The 15,030-nt window shown below is 53.6% G+C and overlaps 4 protein-coding genes across 4 annotated transcripts; 1 reads left to right on the top strand and 3 right to left on the bottom strand.

Annotated features, from left to right (window-relative positions):
- Positions 1-2,836: 2,836 nt before the first annotated feature.
- Positions 2,837-4,844, top strand: BZA05DRAFT_178381 (uncharacterized protein). Its single transcript, XM_051479282.1, has 2 exons — positions 2,837-3,622; positions 3,683-4,844. Exons 1-2 carry the CDS (start codon positions 3,087-3,089, stop codon positions 4,719-4,721), a joined length of 1,575 nt encoding a protein of 524 aa, XP_051335602.1. The 5' UTR covers positions 2,837-3,086; the 3' UTR covers positions 4,722-4,844.
- Positions 4,845-6,264: 1,420 nt separating this feature from the next.
- BZA05DRAFT_461228 (uncharacterized protein) lies at positions 6,265-6,849 on the bottom strand (the record flags this gene model as incomplete). The annotated part of the gene is made up of 2 exons (XM_051487675.1): positions 6,265-6,727; positions 6,782-6,849. 2 exons carry the CDS (start codon positions 6,847-6,849, stop codon positions 6,265-6,267), a joined length of 531 nt encoding a protein of 176 aa, XP_051335601.1.
- Positions 6,850-8,096: 1,247 nt separating this feature from the next.
- On the bottom strand, positions 8,097-8,673 carry BZA05DRAFT_410254 (uncharacterized protein). Its single transcript, XM_051484874.1, has one exon. The coding sequence runs from the start codon at positions 8,649-8,651 to the stop codon at positions 8,169-8,171; it is 483 nt and encodes a 160-aa protein (XP_051335600.1). The 5' UTR covers positions 8,652-8,673; the 3' UTR covers positions 8,097-8,168.
- A 718-nt stretch (positions 8,674-9,391) lies between these two features.
- BZA05DRAFT_448570 (DNA binding regulatory protein AmdX) lies at positions 9,392-13,424 on the bottom strand (the record flags this gene model as incomplete). The annotated part of the gene is made up of 4 exons (XM_051487268.1): positions 9,392-11,874; positions 11,948-12,390; positions 12,451-13,009; positions 13,334-13,424. The coding sequence occupies 4 exons, from the start codon at positions 13,422-13,424 to the stop codon at positions 9,392-9,394; spliced, it is 3,576 nt and encodes a 1,191-aa protein (XP_051335599.1).
- Positions 13,425-15,030: the final 1,606 nt, after the last annotated feature.

Here is a 15,030-nt window from a genome sequence, read left to right as displayed (position 1 = left end):
GACGGACGGGACGGACTACTTTTATCTCGTCCTCTAAAAGGCACCGACTACCTAAGTACCTATGGGAAACACTGGTTGGGGGGGTGAAGAGACGTAAGAGTCGTAACTCCCCGGCAGTGCTCCCGATAGTCCAGTTCGGAGTCTGGACGGCAGTCCGGGCTGGACGAACTGCATCAGTCTACTATAGTCCATACAATTAGAGGACGATTTGAATTCGGTCCGTCCAAAAAATTTGCCGCTTCGGACTACAGTCGACTGACAGACCGCCACCTTCTGATTTTTTTGGGTCGAACAGTCGAACTATGTGGCTAACGGGCAGAACTCTTTCAACCTATCACGTGTTATCTTTTCGTACCAAGCCAGCTCTCTATATATCTGAAATTGATGCAGATGGAGCAGACGCACCGTCTACCGCGAAGGTAAAGAGCAGATGGAACCGCAAGCGCCGTACACTAGGTACAACGTATTGAGCATCGAGATATGTATGATGGAGGGACTCCATGCGATACCATCGACAATGCGGTACAGTACTGGGCGAATAAATTACACGAACCTGGCTGGAAAGACTTCGCTAGAATTGGCCTCTAGTATTGGAGCATTCCCGCCATGATCGAGCGCAGAGCCGGAACGGGGTTTTAGTGGGGCCACAATCTCTCTCCCTCATCACCGCTGCAACATGGATAACGACGCACTGGAGGCACTGGGATGTCTCAAAAGCTAGCAACGAGATGGTCTTGTAGCTGCTGCAAAGGGAGATATCAAGGAGATGGAGACGATGCACAATGCAAAGTACGGGGATGATCTGCATAGCTGTACTGTAGACGTGTACAAAAATTGCATTACTGATTTGAAATATTTTCCATTCAAAGTACCAGTCCATCCAGTCGACTGCAGTCCGTCCAGCTCTAACTACCAGTTGCGCAGACTGCCCAGTCCAGCCCATGCCTCCAGCCAGACTAAACCTCTCAGTCCAGTCCGACTTTTGCCGAAAGACGGACTGGACTGGACTATCGGAGGCACTGAACGAGCTGGGGGCTTGGGGCGAGCACCGAATGTTTACCTCAGCACATCGTGGAGGGTCCTCCTCCCCCAGCCTTTGTCCCCCGGTCCCGTTAGGACCGGTGAAGCTCTCCTCCTGGCAGTCAGGGATAGCCTCGGTCTCGTGAAGAGGGAGGAGAAGCGTTGCATGGGGCCGGCGCGCAAGCAGCAGGAGAAGTGCTGTATGGGGCCGGCGCACAAGAAATTGAAGCGCTCATGGGGCCGGCGCACAAGAAGGAGGAGACGGCCGCTGAGCTGCGCCGCTATGCTTGCGCCTCACTCGCCTCGCTAACAAGAACCAGAAAAAGAGTAGTTCGACGTTTAATCGGCTGCTCTTCATCTGGTGTGCTGCCTCGAGTACCTAGTCGCCATTTTCATTCTTCCATATTTACCTCTGATAGTTGCATAAAATCTTCAATATTGCTGCAAAAGATAACCTAACATACATCTTTTTGTTACTGTAGTTAGGATGGCATAGGTAGACCGCCGGACAACAATCAGCCTCATCTTGAAAGGAGGGAAAATGTCGACATTTGCGGGCAAAACCTAACGATCGCGCAAGTTCCGGGGGACGCCGCTATGCCACAGCAATTTCAAGAGCGGTTGCATCATATTGTATGAGTTCTGGAGGTTGAGGGCAAGATTTGATGTGGTGGTGGGCTAGTATGGTCATGGAAAGCTGTGCAAATCACGCGAATTCGCACTTCTGGGTGGAAAGTGCTTAGTGTGCCTTAAACCATCATCAGAACCACCATAATATAATTAAAACCGTTTATTAGAACCTAAAGAACAACTCTCTCTCTATTCACAGCCCTAATCCGGGGTGTTGGGGGTGCGACTAGGTGGGCGGAGGAGTGGCCATTTCTGAGGCGATTTTGGAACTCTAGCGCGTTACGATTCATGGAATAGTACCTAGAGTGAGAATGGGGGTTGTTAGGGGACGATGAGACGTAAGAATTGGAAGTCTCAGCTAAATAGTTTTCTGCTGGGTTGGCCGTACATACTAGGCAGTACCGGTGTTCGCCATAGCACTCGCCATCCATCTAAGCTCACTCTTGCAGACGGTGAAGAATAAGAGAGGCATTCCTAGTGGATCCCGTGAAACATCTTCGCTGCAGCAGGTGCATTGTGCTTTGAAGAGCACAATCAGGCTTCAGCTTCGCACATACTCCGCAGTGAAACCTGCCGGGATGTATTCGTCTTTGTGATGGTTTGGATTCTGCGCTCCTGCTAAACCTTATACGATAGATTGAGGAGAGAGAGAGAGATCTTCCTGTTTTATTTCGCATGCAGCCTATATAGACTATGGCGAACCATAGATCGAGGATTTTATATGATTGAAGGAGAGGCTAGCCGAATCGAATGACCCCGCAAGTTGTAGGCAGCAGAGAGGAGCCTTATTAGATGGCTCTTTGAAGTTGAATACAACCTCAACCTCTCCATCATCTTTCATTTTCACCGTCTTCCTTCCCAGCCTGCTCGAAGTATTGGTACATACCTCATCTCATAGTTATCTACTCACTCCGAAAGTTCTCTGGCACATTTGAATCGACGCTCTTTGGTCAATGATTCGCGTATATACACAAGTAGAGTAACCGCATTCTAGATTCTAGGCCATTTTCGCTTCCACTAACTCGTGCACTGCACCAGTTGGCGAGTCCCGTCCCTGCGGATGTTCTACATAACATACCCTACCTATGTATGGTGTAGATAGCGAAGTGACACATCATATAGCATTGTCTCACTCTGGCTGCTCGAAGGCACTCCATTTGACGATAGTTATTCTTGCATACTTCAGCTACATATTTACCTAGTTAACTGCGTCCAGGTCTCCGCCCCGTCACAGAAAAAAAGCACCGTTTGCTGTCTTCCGTCAAGCGAGGAATCTCACCCCCTCCCCCCTCCGCGCGCGCACCGGCACTTGTTCAGCCCCACAGCTATATCTTCAAGGGAAATGTCGCATCCTCGCACATTTCTCTACTTTGACTTTGCATCTCATACATACTTACATACTTCGAGAAATCCACACGTTCTGTAGCCTACGAGCAATGTTCACATCCTATTGCTACCGGTGGGGAGGCGGTTTCACTCTTGCCTGGCTTCTCCTCCTCCGCGCCGCTTCCGCCCACCCTCACAACACTTCCGTCTCCCTTCCCGAAGGAGCTACCAACCACGGTGACCCAAATCTTTTGTGTCTACCCACCTCTTGGAGCGACTTCGCATTGTTCTTCCTGCTCAACTATTTTGCGCATGCGGCAACCGTCAATCCTCTACCCGGCGAGAGGTTCCGGTCCACTGTCATCAGTTCCGTGCTCGCCCTGTTCTACCCCTACGCTGGGATGTATCGAGGAATAAATGGGATAATGCGTTGTGCCATACGTACTAAGGATGAACTCGGGCGAGCAGCTATTGCAGAGGCGCTCTGTGTAGTCATCCGCTCACCAAAGTGGAAACCTAAGGGCGGCCAGGTTTTCCCTATAATCGATCAACGGAAGGTCAACTCGACGATCGATACGGAGGAAACCCTCGACGCGCACCAAGGAGTGTCTTCTCCCACGAAGGAGAGCCAGATGGAGATCCCGAGGTAGGTTTCATTGTACGCTCATCCGTTGGAGACACTACACCGGCTAACCTGTGTTCGAAGCGGTTCTGTCGGTCCACAGTCAATCTTAATGTGTGTCGGTAAACCCAAGTGGTTCTTATCCGAATCACTTAACCCTCTAGTCGACGCCGGGATGGAAGGATCACGTATCGTTCATGGCCTATATAAGCTGCCAAAGGGCTACCGGCTAGCAATCCTGCCGTCGCACGCCACAGTGATCCCCATTGAGCAAGACCAGGCTCCTAATGGCGTCCGTATATCCTCGTCCTACAATGCGCTGAAGATCGTGATCGCGGTCGGTCAATCCATATCATCGGCAATTATCCTGTATCGAACTCGGGGGGCCCAGATCGAAAGATATGGATACTCGGCGTTCGGTCTTACGGTCATTCCATACGCCATGATGTCCATCGTCAACCTCGTCGGGAGTTTATTAACCCCAGAATACCCAACCCTGTATCTGGTCAGCTCGCGCGAGATGGATGAGGCGAGAGCATGCGGAGGACTGTTTGATGGTGTGGTTGGGAAGGTTGTTGAGGCCAGTGCGGGTGGGGAAGACCAAAAATTCGCGACTTTCGGAGTCGAGGACGAAACCGGCGCCCCGAGCACAGTCAGGATTGGATCCGAAGAACGGACATACGGTTTCGTTGAAGCTTGGAAAGCGGATATTACTATCCCAGCATGTTCTGCCTTTCCTTCTCAAGATTCGTGTTTTCGGGAAATGGCTGGAGTGAGGGCCATGAGGTGCATAGGGATTGTCGAATTGCTTTCCATTTTACCCTACGTTACCATACATGCCCTTACTCGTTTTCGGCCCGCAAATAGTACGCTAGCGCAGCGTGTGTGGTCAATGCTATGGTTGACGGTAGGTATCAGTAACGGATTGGTGGCGCCGGTAGTCAGAGCAGGTATCAACAGCTTTGCACAATTGAAGTCCACCGGCTCTGCCTATCCTAGGGCAATGCTTGCAATGATTATAATAGCTATAGTACCATTCGTGGTTTACTCCGCCGCAGCGATTGGAGGGATGGTCACTATTGGCCTAATGCTTAAGGAATTTGGAACATGCACGAGAATTTAGGGTATAGAGAGTATTAATGGCGGTGGAGAATGGCGGAATCTAGTGGGGAACCCTATGTTTTAGGTACATACTTCATACGAGGCGGTGATCAAATGAGATTATGTACGAGGTTGAAAAGTGCAGAGCAAGGCGATCCATCGTCGGCGTTTAGCTTTGATTCCCGCTGCGTGCTGTTACGTACCGAGGTGGAACGGAATGTGATCGACAAACAGCCAGTGGCCACCAGTATTCTCCATATTTCGGTCCAAACTGCAGTCCGGACAGTCCGGGCGGGACGGACTGCCAAGATCCAGTCCCGTCCGTGTCTTTTGGAGGACGGGATAAAAGAAGGTAGTCTGTCCCGTCCGCCAATTTGCTGGACGGGGTTGGACTGCAGTCGACTGCAGTCCGGTAGTGAAAAAAAGTGCCACTTTTTTTCAGCACTTACCCCACCAAATATGAGTATTTCCCACTATCGTGTGTTCACTTTCGTCCAGTAGGTACCAGCAACGCAGCGGGGTCATCTTCAGCCCGTGCTCATACTATATGTAGTACACTCATACTTCCCTCAGCCACTACATACAACCACCGATAATACGCGCGCAGCGATTTCTCTTGTGATTCATGTCGCCTTGTGATTTTTTTACCGGTCTTGCCAGTCGACTGCAGTCGATTAAAGTCCGTCCCGTCGACCTTACTGGTGCACTAGGTAGTCCGTCCTGCCGACAGACACCTCCGAACGGACTGGACTGGACTGGACTGGACTATGGAGAACACTGGTTGCCACTGCGGGTGTGCTTGATACCAGTACATAACCTGTCTAAGTATGTACGCACGCATGGTGGATCATGATCGTTACTCGCAGGCTCATTCTGGACGAAGTCGTAGTTACCTAAGTAGGTTAATGAAGGAGATAGTTATTGGGACCTAATACCTAGTGATATGTGCATAAATCCTACGACCCATCCACCACAAACTAACCAGTCGGTATCCGTGTTCAATCACCTGTTATCACTACAGTCTACCAGTGTACTATAGAGTAGGTAGAGTAAGTATAGACCCACTTGCCGGCGCCGATAACTACTGATGTACTCGACGTTCGCAAATGCGGGAGTATATATGATGGGTATCTTTTCGGCAATTGTGAGATGCCCCTCGGGGCCCGGAGCCCGCAGTTCGAGACCGGCGGCGGCGGGCTTGACGAAATGAAGGGAAAACCGGAGAGACATAAATAGGTATTCTACATAGATAGAACACAAGAAAGCAGAAATCCTCAGGAGTCGGGCGATCAGCTGTCGAGCCACTCGAGCTCCTCCCACCTAAGTACTACATACATGGTGAGACTGTGAGAGTGCATTAGGTGCCTGTTTCTCGCCAGGACATTGAGCAAAGCTGGTGGAGTACATATCCACGCACGTAACGACCTATGGTATGTAGGTAAGTAGGTAGTTAACCCAAGCACCAAGCCTGCTCCTTCCTCGTATTCCTACCCACAAACATTGCGAGGCCAGTCCCGGGCAGGATCCTGGGAGAATGCGGAGCATTCATCGCATCCCACAGGGAGCTATCGAAGTAACTCGTCAATTCGCGACTGAAGTCCCGCGGTGGCCACCAGGGTCCGCGTGATGTCGTGCGTCATCTCCGAGTGCGCGAAGGTGCGTGGTAGAGTGTCGACGGCGTTGGAATCGAAGTCGAAGTCGTGAACGGCCCAGTACAGGTCCACGAGGCCGGCAGACGTGCACCTGTGGGATTGCCAGAGGTTGATGCTGAAGGCGGCGAGGGCGGGGGCAACGCCGCCGCCGCCCGAGAGCGTGGACCAGTCGATGTTGAAGAGGTACCAGGCGCCGGTGTCGTCTTTCAGCAGGAAGCGGTCGGTTAGGGCGGCAGTGCCCACGGTGAAGATGCATCCTGGGCCGCGGAAGATCAGGCCGTGGGTGCTGCGCCGCGCCGGCTGGAGGTCGCGGCGAATGATGTCTGGTGAGAGCTGCGGCACTCCCTGCAGTAGGGACTTGGGCACCCTCCAATCCCTGGGTGACGAGTTGTTCTCGACTCCGCCTCATCCATCGTGCCCAACTACCTACTTTACTTTACACCGCTGGAGTTTGCGGAGTAAGAGGACGCGCGACGTCACCAGTGACCACCGCGACATGATAACCGCTCTGCTTTCCGTTGGTTGTTCTGTTCAGCTGTATTCAGCTGTGGCTGATGAGCTGCTGCCTTGGGTTCCTAGGAATGTTCGCACGATCAGAGAATGATATATCATAACAAACCCGTAGGGGAAACGGACGCATAGCTCAGATGCAGCTCATATGCAACTCTGAGCTCTGTGGCTATACACAGGAACTCGATCGTCTACCCTGTGTGACAGTCCACCTATTGGTCTCATTGTGCTACTCGATGCCAGGCCCCCGCAAAAAAAGTCCAATCACCTTGTGCAGACGTGTGTACGACGTGCCAAACCAATGCCGATCCGCTGCTGCCCACCGGTACACCTGTCCACCGGTGCACCCCTGGCAGACCAGTATCCCGTCGTCCAATGATGTAGGTAGAGTAGTTTCGCCGTTTCGCCGTTTCTATGCCGGCAGAGCAGAGAATATTAGACACAGCCTTGTGATACTAGAGTATACATCCAGCAGCCATTGCAGCCATTGCAGCAACGCGGCTGTGCTGTTGCTTGCGACCTGCGGCCTTCGACCCAGCACAGACATGATGGGCGATTTCGACAGTCGACTTCTTGCCGTCGAAGACTCGAAGGCTCGAAGACTCGAAGGCTTGCTCGTCGTGCTCGTCATTCTATAGTTACTCTAAGATCATACCCGCTGCTCACTTCTCGCTGCTCACTGCTCGCTGCTCGCTGCTCACTTCTGGCTGCTCACTGCTCGCTGCTCCCGGCGAGAGCGAAATATGTATCGTAGGTAACCGGAGGATGCGATACCTACTCCCTACTACCTACTACCTGGGCTAAATTGATCGAGAAGTAGGAGCGAGCACCAACCTACTGTCAAAGTAACATAGGACCGCAAAGCAGACTAGAATAGAGTTTCGAAACCGGCGGACGACGGACAGCGGATGGCGCGAGTGATCTCCTGTGTAACAGGTAAGTGTGCACCCCACACACTTGGTATGAAAATTTACCACACCCAACTTCCGACTTCCTACTTCCAAGATTCTAACTTCCGAGACTCCAAATGCCTTGTAGACACTGGGCAGTGGGCACTGAGTACTGGGAACTGGGAACTGGGCAATGGGCACTCGACATCACCGCATCGAAGGTCTATTCGTCTCTAAGAGAGAGAAGCATCGATAGGTACCGGTATTGCTCTAGAGAATTCCATCTCGAGTGTCCATTGTAAACTCGTAACTCATCGCTAGCACAACAGCATAACATCATAGCAGTACAATAGCATATCACATCACATCAACATCACACCCAATCAAATCACATCACATCACAGCCGCACATCGTCTTTAATCCTCATATTCATATTCAATTCCAATTCCCGCGTCCAATTCCCACAAATCCCCACAAATCCTCACAAATATCCCGTTTATTCCCCTCTCCCCCCCCCCATACAAAGTCGTCAAGTAAAGTGAACATGAAAAAACTATAATCAAAAACATCTCACCAAACACCGTTTTCACGCCCCACTCCATAGACAGACAGATAGACAGACAGACAGATCGGCTGGGAAGAAAAACTATGAAAGAAATCAGAAGAAATACATGCTCCGTACACCGCACACAGACACTCACAGGCACACTTATCAAAGCCACAAGCACAAAACACAAGCACAAGCGCACACATAACACATGGACGCAAAAACACACAAACACAATCCAAGGCAATAAGAAATAAAATCCCCAAGAATCCACACTCGAATACATATTTGTAGACAGACACACACTCATCCGTGACATGACAAGAAGGAAACCCATACATAACCCATACATAACCAGAACCGCCCCCCCCCCCCCCCCCCCCCCCTCCGCCCCGCCCCCAGAAAAAGACCAACCAGCCCGACCAAGCCATAACCCCCAGAAACAAAGTAAAAGCGTAATAGTGAAAAGAAAAAGAAAAAATGTTTTAAACCCCCAAACCAAACCGAAATATTTACTCACGGGCTCATGACCGCCACAGTCTCAGTGCGCTGCCGTGGAACCGAGAAACTCAAGGAAGAAAAAGAAAACAAAAAAGTCCAGGCGGGAAATCATCATCCCTCATAATCATCAACATAGAAGCAGACTCGCAATCACACAAAAAATACACGCGGGAGGGCAACAACAGTACAATGCCAAAGACAACTCGAAATAGCACACGATAAATTCAGGGAATACAGAAGCAGGAAGCCAAGCAGCTTGGCGTACTACTTGGCAACTTGGAACTTGATGAAACCCAAGACCTGATTCGTTCCACCTCCTCGGAAATTCGGAGCCCTCTCTCCTAGAGAGGTGAGGGATCAGATCGGAATAAAGTCCGTAAGTGGATGAATACTGTCAAAAGTCCTCCAGTATCGCCGGCAGGATGCTGGAGGAGGAGGGAGGAAAGGTGGTTGATGAATATAGATGGAAAGGTGAATTAACAGGGCTTCAGTGGGGGAGGGCGAAGGTATAGCCGGGAATGCAGAGGACGGCGCAGATTCGGGCAGTCATGTTGAAGTGGCTGTGCGCGGGCAGTGCCGGGGGCGATCCGCTCAGTTCTGGAGTGGCAGCACGCTCCGAGTTCGGGTATCCATGTGGTCTGCGTGTGCGCGGAGTGCTTGCGCCATGAGCCGAGTAGCAGGCCATACGACCGCTTGCTCGAGCAGATACGCACTCACCCGCAGCACAGTAGGACCGAGGCCGCTGTTGAGGACGAATGGGTGGTCCGTCCGCGGCTGTTCCATGGAAACCTTCGACTCTGCCGTCTGCAGCATGTCCCTGACCTTGCCGAGCAACTTGCGGTCCTCGGTCTCCAAGATCATCAACGCCTCAAGGCTGTCCAGGTCGCAGTGCTCCGTCGTCATGAGTCCCATGTACGGCGCGACTCGCATCTGCACCGTCGCGATCCACTCGGCTAGGACCTGGGCGCAATCGAATGTGCACAGTGCCGACTGGATCGGTAGCTCGCGGCACAGCTCCTGGCTCGCAGCGTACGATGTCGTCTTGGACGTGCACAGCGTGTCCGACATGGCGAGAGAATCCGCAGCGTAAAAGGCGGCTCTGCGCAGGTGCTTCTCCCGTCTCGAGTACGCACCACCGAGGTTCGTGTTGTAGTTGGTGGAGGGCAGCATGTGGAGGAGGGAAGAATCGCTGTATCGGGGAATCTCGGGCTCCATCTTGATGGGTCCGAGGTTGGGCGACGGCGAAGCCGACCCGGGAGAGGACGGGGGAGAGATGGCGTTCGAGAAGGACGAGTCGGACCGTGCCGAGATGGACGACGCCGAAGATATGGGCGTGCTCTGGCCATTCTCCCAGCCCTTGGCAATCTCATCGGCCATGCCCTCGTAGTCGCGGGCCCAGAAAAACTCCTTTGCCCTTCCGAGGTCGACGAACAGACGGATGTACGCAAGATCGAGGAGCGGGATGCAGTCGGCGGAAAGGGTACCCATATTGAACGGGTTCGGTCGCTCGATGCTGTGGTGCGGGGTCAGATACCACGCCGACTGCCATGCCTTCAGTCCGGGCTCGATGTGCGCGTGCATGTTCTCGGCTTCGGTCGAAGTCCAGTGTCGTGCCTGATTGCTCTGTCTGGTCTCCCAGATGTACACGTGGAGAGCGCAGATCAAGACGAGACATCCAAAGGTGCTCGGCACGACCCCCGGCGGTGGGTAGGGCTGGATTCCGCCTTGGTGGCCATTCGAGAAATGCTGGAAGGAATTCGTCGAACCGTACTGCTGCTGCTGCTGCTGCTGTTGTCCGGCCGACAGGAGGCCATTGAGAGCAGCGGCAAAGTTTGGCGAGCTCTGAGTGGCCGCCATGTATCCTCCCTTCTGGCTCCACGCGTTTGCGGTCGGCGCGGTCCAGAACTCCTCGCTGCACGGCAGGTCCAGACGGATCTCGTTGTTGACCAGCTTCGGGTCCTGGTTGTGAGCCGCGACGAGAAGACTGGACAGGAAGTGAACGGCGAACAGAGTCCTCTTCCTCTCCTCCGCCAGAATCCAATTGGACCACTCCACGCTGTCATCCGCCTCCACCTTGATTCCCAGCCCGGACCATCCATCGCTACCCATGCTTCCACCGAACGGCGACAACTCGAGATCCGCCATCTGGATGTCCGTATCATCCTGCTGCTGGTGCTGGTGGTGCTGATGCTGGTGCTGATGCTGATGTTGGTAGGAGTTCGCGGTCGGCAAAGGCGCCGGCCGTGTCAAGCTAGCGGCTCTCGCCAGCTGGACCAGGGTCGACACGTGGCTCTGGGCGACTTCTCCGGCCATGCGATCGCCGCACTGAAGTCCGAAGATGACATTGAGGAGCATCGCCTGAACGAGCCAGACGGGCGTATCGGTTCCGGAGCTCGAGCTGTGCAGTCCATTGGTGGCCGCGCTAACCGCCGCCTTCCGCCGTTCCTCAATAAATATTTCGACCGTCTTCTTCGCCGCCTCAAAGAGCTCGCCGGCCGCCTGTGGCTCAAACTCGTAGAGCGCGCCAACCGCGGCGATGGAGAGCACGAGGAACTCCCTTCCGTTCGAGTGCTGACCGCTGCTGTACGACGGGTCGAAGCGCAAGGTGGGAAGGTGAAGGAAGGGGAGGTGCGGGTGGAAGAATCGGATGTATGCATCAACGTATCGCTGGAGTTCCTTCGTGTGAGGAAGGTTGATGCCTTGCTTTGGGAAATTGGGATTCAGTGACTGGGCACTGAGCGACTGCCGTCTGCCGTGACTGTGACCGTGGCCGTGGCCGTGGCCCCCGACTCCGAACCCCGAGTTCTGTACCAAGGTGGTGGCCAGGGCGGTGCGTGTGGCATCCGTGACCGACTCCGCCGCCGCCGAGAGTTGGCGGATTAGGTTGATGCTGTTGCTGCTGCTGCTATTGCTGCTGCTGCTGTTGTTATTACTATTATGGTGGCTGTGGTTGTTATGGTTGTTGTTGCCGCCCATCGGTGGCATCGATCCCGATGTCGGACCGTCAGTGGGCGTGCTCGCGTACTGAGAGGAAAAGAGTTGGTGCATCGCGGACGGTTCAACGGACAACGGATCTGGGAGTTTTCAAGATACGTCATTAGATATCTACACGAGAATATACTAATGAATTGTATGATGGGAAGGTACCAGGCGGTGGGGTATCATTGAAGTTCGGCGTTCTAAAATCGGAAAACGGCATGCCACTGTGGTGTGTCTGCCACATGGGCTCGCTGAGGACTACTTCGCTGATGGCACCGCCCGACGTCGTGCTGAAGGCACTCGGCGACGACTGGTCAACGGGCTCGGCCATCATGCCCTGTCCCAGCATGTGCATCCACTCCGAGTCATCATCACCGTCGTCGACCGAGTAGTAAGTGCTATCAACGCCGGAATAGGAATGTCCAAACGGCGACGTCGGCGAACCAATCGGCTGGTGCAGTGGCGACATGTTGAAGTGCAGCGCCGCGGGGTTGACCGTGTTACCAAACAGGAAGCCTTCAAGATCGTCAAAGGTCGACAGCATGCCGGCTGAGCGGGGCATCATTCCACCTAGATCTAACGATGAAATGGAGGTATCAATCTTTGGCAGGCTGCGATTTCACTTCGTAAGCTCAAGCAGTACATAATTGTCGTAATTCATTAAAACCTACTTGGATTCACCATGGTGACTTGAGGAACCGAAACTTCCAATACCCATGTTTGCAACACCCGGGCCGCCTCTGCCAGGACCACCCCTCCCTGCCTGATTCAAACTCATACTCCCCGAATTCGCAATCATACCTAGAGTAGACGAATCGATGTGAGCGATGGTGTTTGCTCGCGGCCGGGCGCGCATGGTGGACGCTCCGCCATCGCCGTTGCTGACGGGAGTGGTGGTGGCGTTCGACATCGAGTTCTTGCGGACCCTGCCGGTGCTGGTGGTGGTGGCGACTGAGCTGGTGCTCTCCCTGCGGGAACCCGCTCTTGGGCGGCTACTGGGGGTAGCCGTCATGTGGAGCTTCTGCTGGTGACGCAGGAGGAGGTCGCGCCGGGCGAAGCATCTCGTGCATTCCGGGCACTCGAATGGTTTCTCCTTTGTGTGCGAGCGTTCGTGACGCTTGAGATGCTCCAAACGAGCGAATGAGCGCTGGCATGTCTGGCAGACGTGTGGTCTCGGCTTGTCCGTCTTGGGAGGGGGCTGCGGTTTAGCACCTGGCGATTGCGAGCCAACTGAGATCCCAATTAGCTTCAGCTCGATGGCGGACACACTCCTCTCTATGGTAACGGAGCCTTATCGGCACGGTGGGGGTGAGGGAATTGCGGGAAGGAATAGGAACGCAAGAGGGTATCTGGCAGGGAAGAAGCGAAGGCGTGTTCTACCGCTCGCTTCCTCTCGCTTCCTCTCTCGCTCCCTCTCTCTCGCTCCCCCCCCCCCCCCCCCTCTCTCTCTCTCTCTCTTTCTCTCTCTCTCCCGTTCCCACCCAATCTCTCCGCCCGGAGCGGGCGGTTGCATTTCCATCGGCAGCCATCGGAAAGAACGGACAAAACACGTACCATTCGCGGTCGCTGCCTGAGCGTGGGTACCGGTCATGGGAGCACTGTCCTGAGCAGTCTGCGGCTGCGCACTGAGGGTTTCCGTGACCATTCTGATGGGTTGAATGGGCGCGCGAGATGAGTCGAGTTTCAAGCACGGTCCGTCGACGAATCCAAACTTGATACTCGAGGAGCAAGTTGCCGAGAGCGAGAGAGGAAGGATTGGGAGTAATCGTCACCGACGACAAATGGCCAGGGCTGCGAGGAACGGGTATCTTTATCGGTCACGACGAAGGAATGCGGCGGAGAAATAGAGAGCGATGACTCGAGGAATATCAAGTGAAGCCGTAGGATCGTCGCGTGTCCAAAAAAGAAAAGAAAAAGGACCTAGAAAGCCGGTATCCGATGTAGAGCGCACACACGCAAACGCACACACACGGAGAGGCAGTCGTAATCGGGGCGGTCGTAACTTTGTGGATTATACTCTGGGTTTCTGCGGACAGTTATGACAATTAGCTTCAAGGAACCCGCTACGAACCGAGAGCCAAAGATTGATGGCTGACACTTGCCGGTAAGGAAAGGATTGCGATGCTCGTTTTCGATCGTTGGAATCGTTGGAATCGTTGGAATCGTGCGAGATGGAGGGTGGGTATTCTCGGAGTGGGGCGGGGCATACGAGGAAGAAACACGGATGGACTCACGTAGGCGAAAACTTCTTTATAAACCGGGGAGGCGAATAGTGAGCACCAGGGATCAGGTCCAGGATATCACCGACGTGGTTTTCGACGGACCAGTTCGGTCAGCTGCGTGTGTGTGGGAGAGATACGCCGAAGGAAGCGGGAGTTTCTGAAGATCACACCCCGTTGGCGATCCCGAACGAAGAAGGACTCGAGAGATTTTGGCTGAGGGAGTGGCGGGTATATCTAACTCGTGGGGAAGAAGAAAATGCGGAGGGAGCGGTAGGTAGTAGTAGTTTGGATGCGACCGGTCGTCTTTTAGATGTCTGCGAGAAGGGGAGATTTTTTCTTTCGTTTTTCTTCGCTTTTTTTTTTTTCTTCTTCTTCTTCTTCTTCTTCTTCGTCGTTTCTTTCCTTCTTTGGGGTTTCTTTCCTTCTTTTTCTTTTCTTCTATTCTCTTCTCTTTTGTTTCGTGGAGATACGTTTCGATCGTTTCTGTCCGTCGATGGACTATGGGGTGATGGCGGAGGTGGTGGTGGAGGTAGTGTAGGTGTAGGTGTAGGTGGTGGAGGTAGTGGTGGTGGTGGGTATGGAGGTTGTGCGTTTTTACGGTGCGGCCGCGGCGTTCTCGACTCGACCTATTTTACAGGGCGGCCTGAAGGAGGGGTGGTGGGGCGAATTGGATGGATGGAGGGGGGGGGATCTTGGACTTTTCGGTGCGGCTGTTGTTGCTGCTACGTGCGTGCGTACGGGTACAACGGGCGATGCTCGATACTGCCTGGTTCGGATGATTGCTCGATATGGACCGTGGTGGGGGGAGGGTGGGAAGGTGTCCGAGAAGGAAGACCGATTCCGGGTACTCCGAAACGGCCGTGGATAAACAGGTCGAGTAGGGCAAGAATGGCCGCGCGAAGACGGGAGGAAGAGAGGATTCTGGGAGGACGGGGGGGTAGTGGTCTTGATGGTGGGGGAAGCACGATGTATGTGGGTGGGAGGTAGGAGGTGCACGTAAGTATCGGCAGAACGGGTAGAGCTGAATGG

The sequence above is a fragment of the Tricharina praecox genome (genome assembly GCF_024521635.1).
Source record: "Tricharina praecox strain CBS 144465 chromosome Unknown BZA05scaffold_32, whole genome shotgun sequence".
Taxonomy (NCBI): domain Eukaryota; kingdom Fungi; phylum Ascomycota; class Pezizomycetes; order Pezizales; family Pyronemataceae; genus Tricharina; species Tricharina praecox.
Note: the sequence above shows the minus strand (reverse complement) of the source record. Positions and strands in the feature narration are given on the sequence as shown.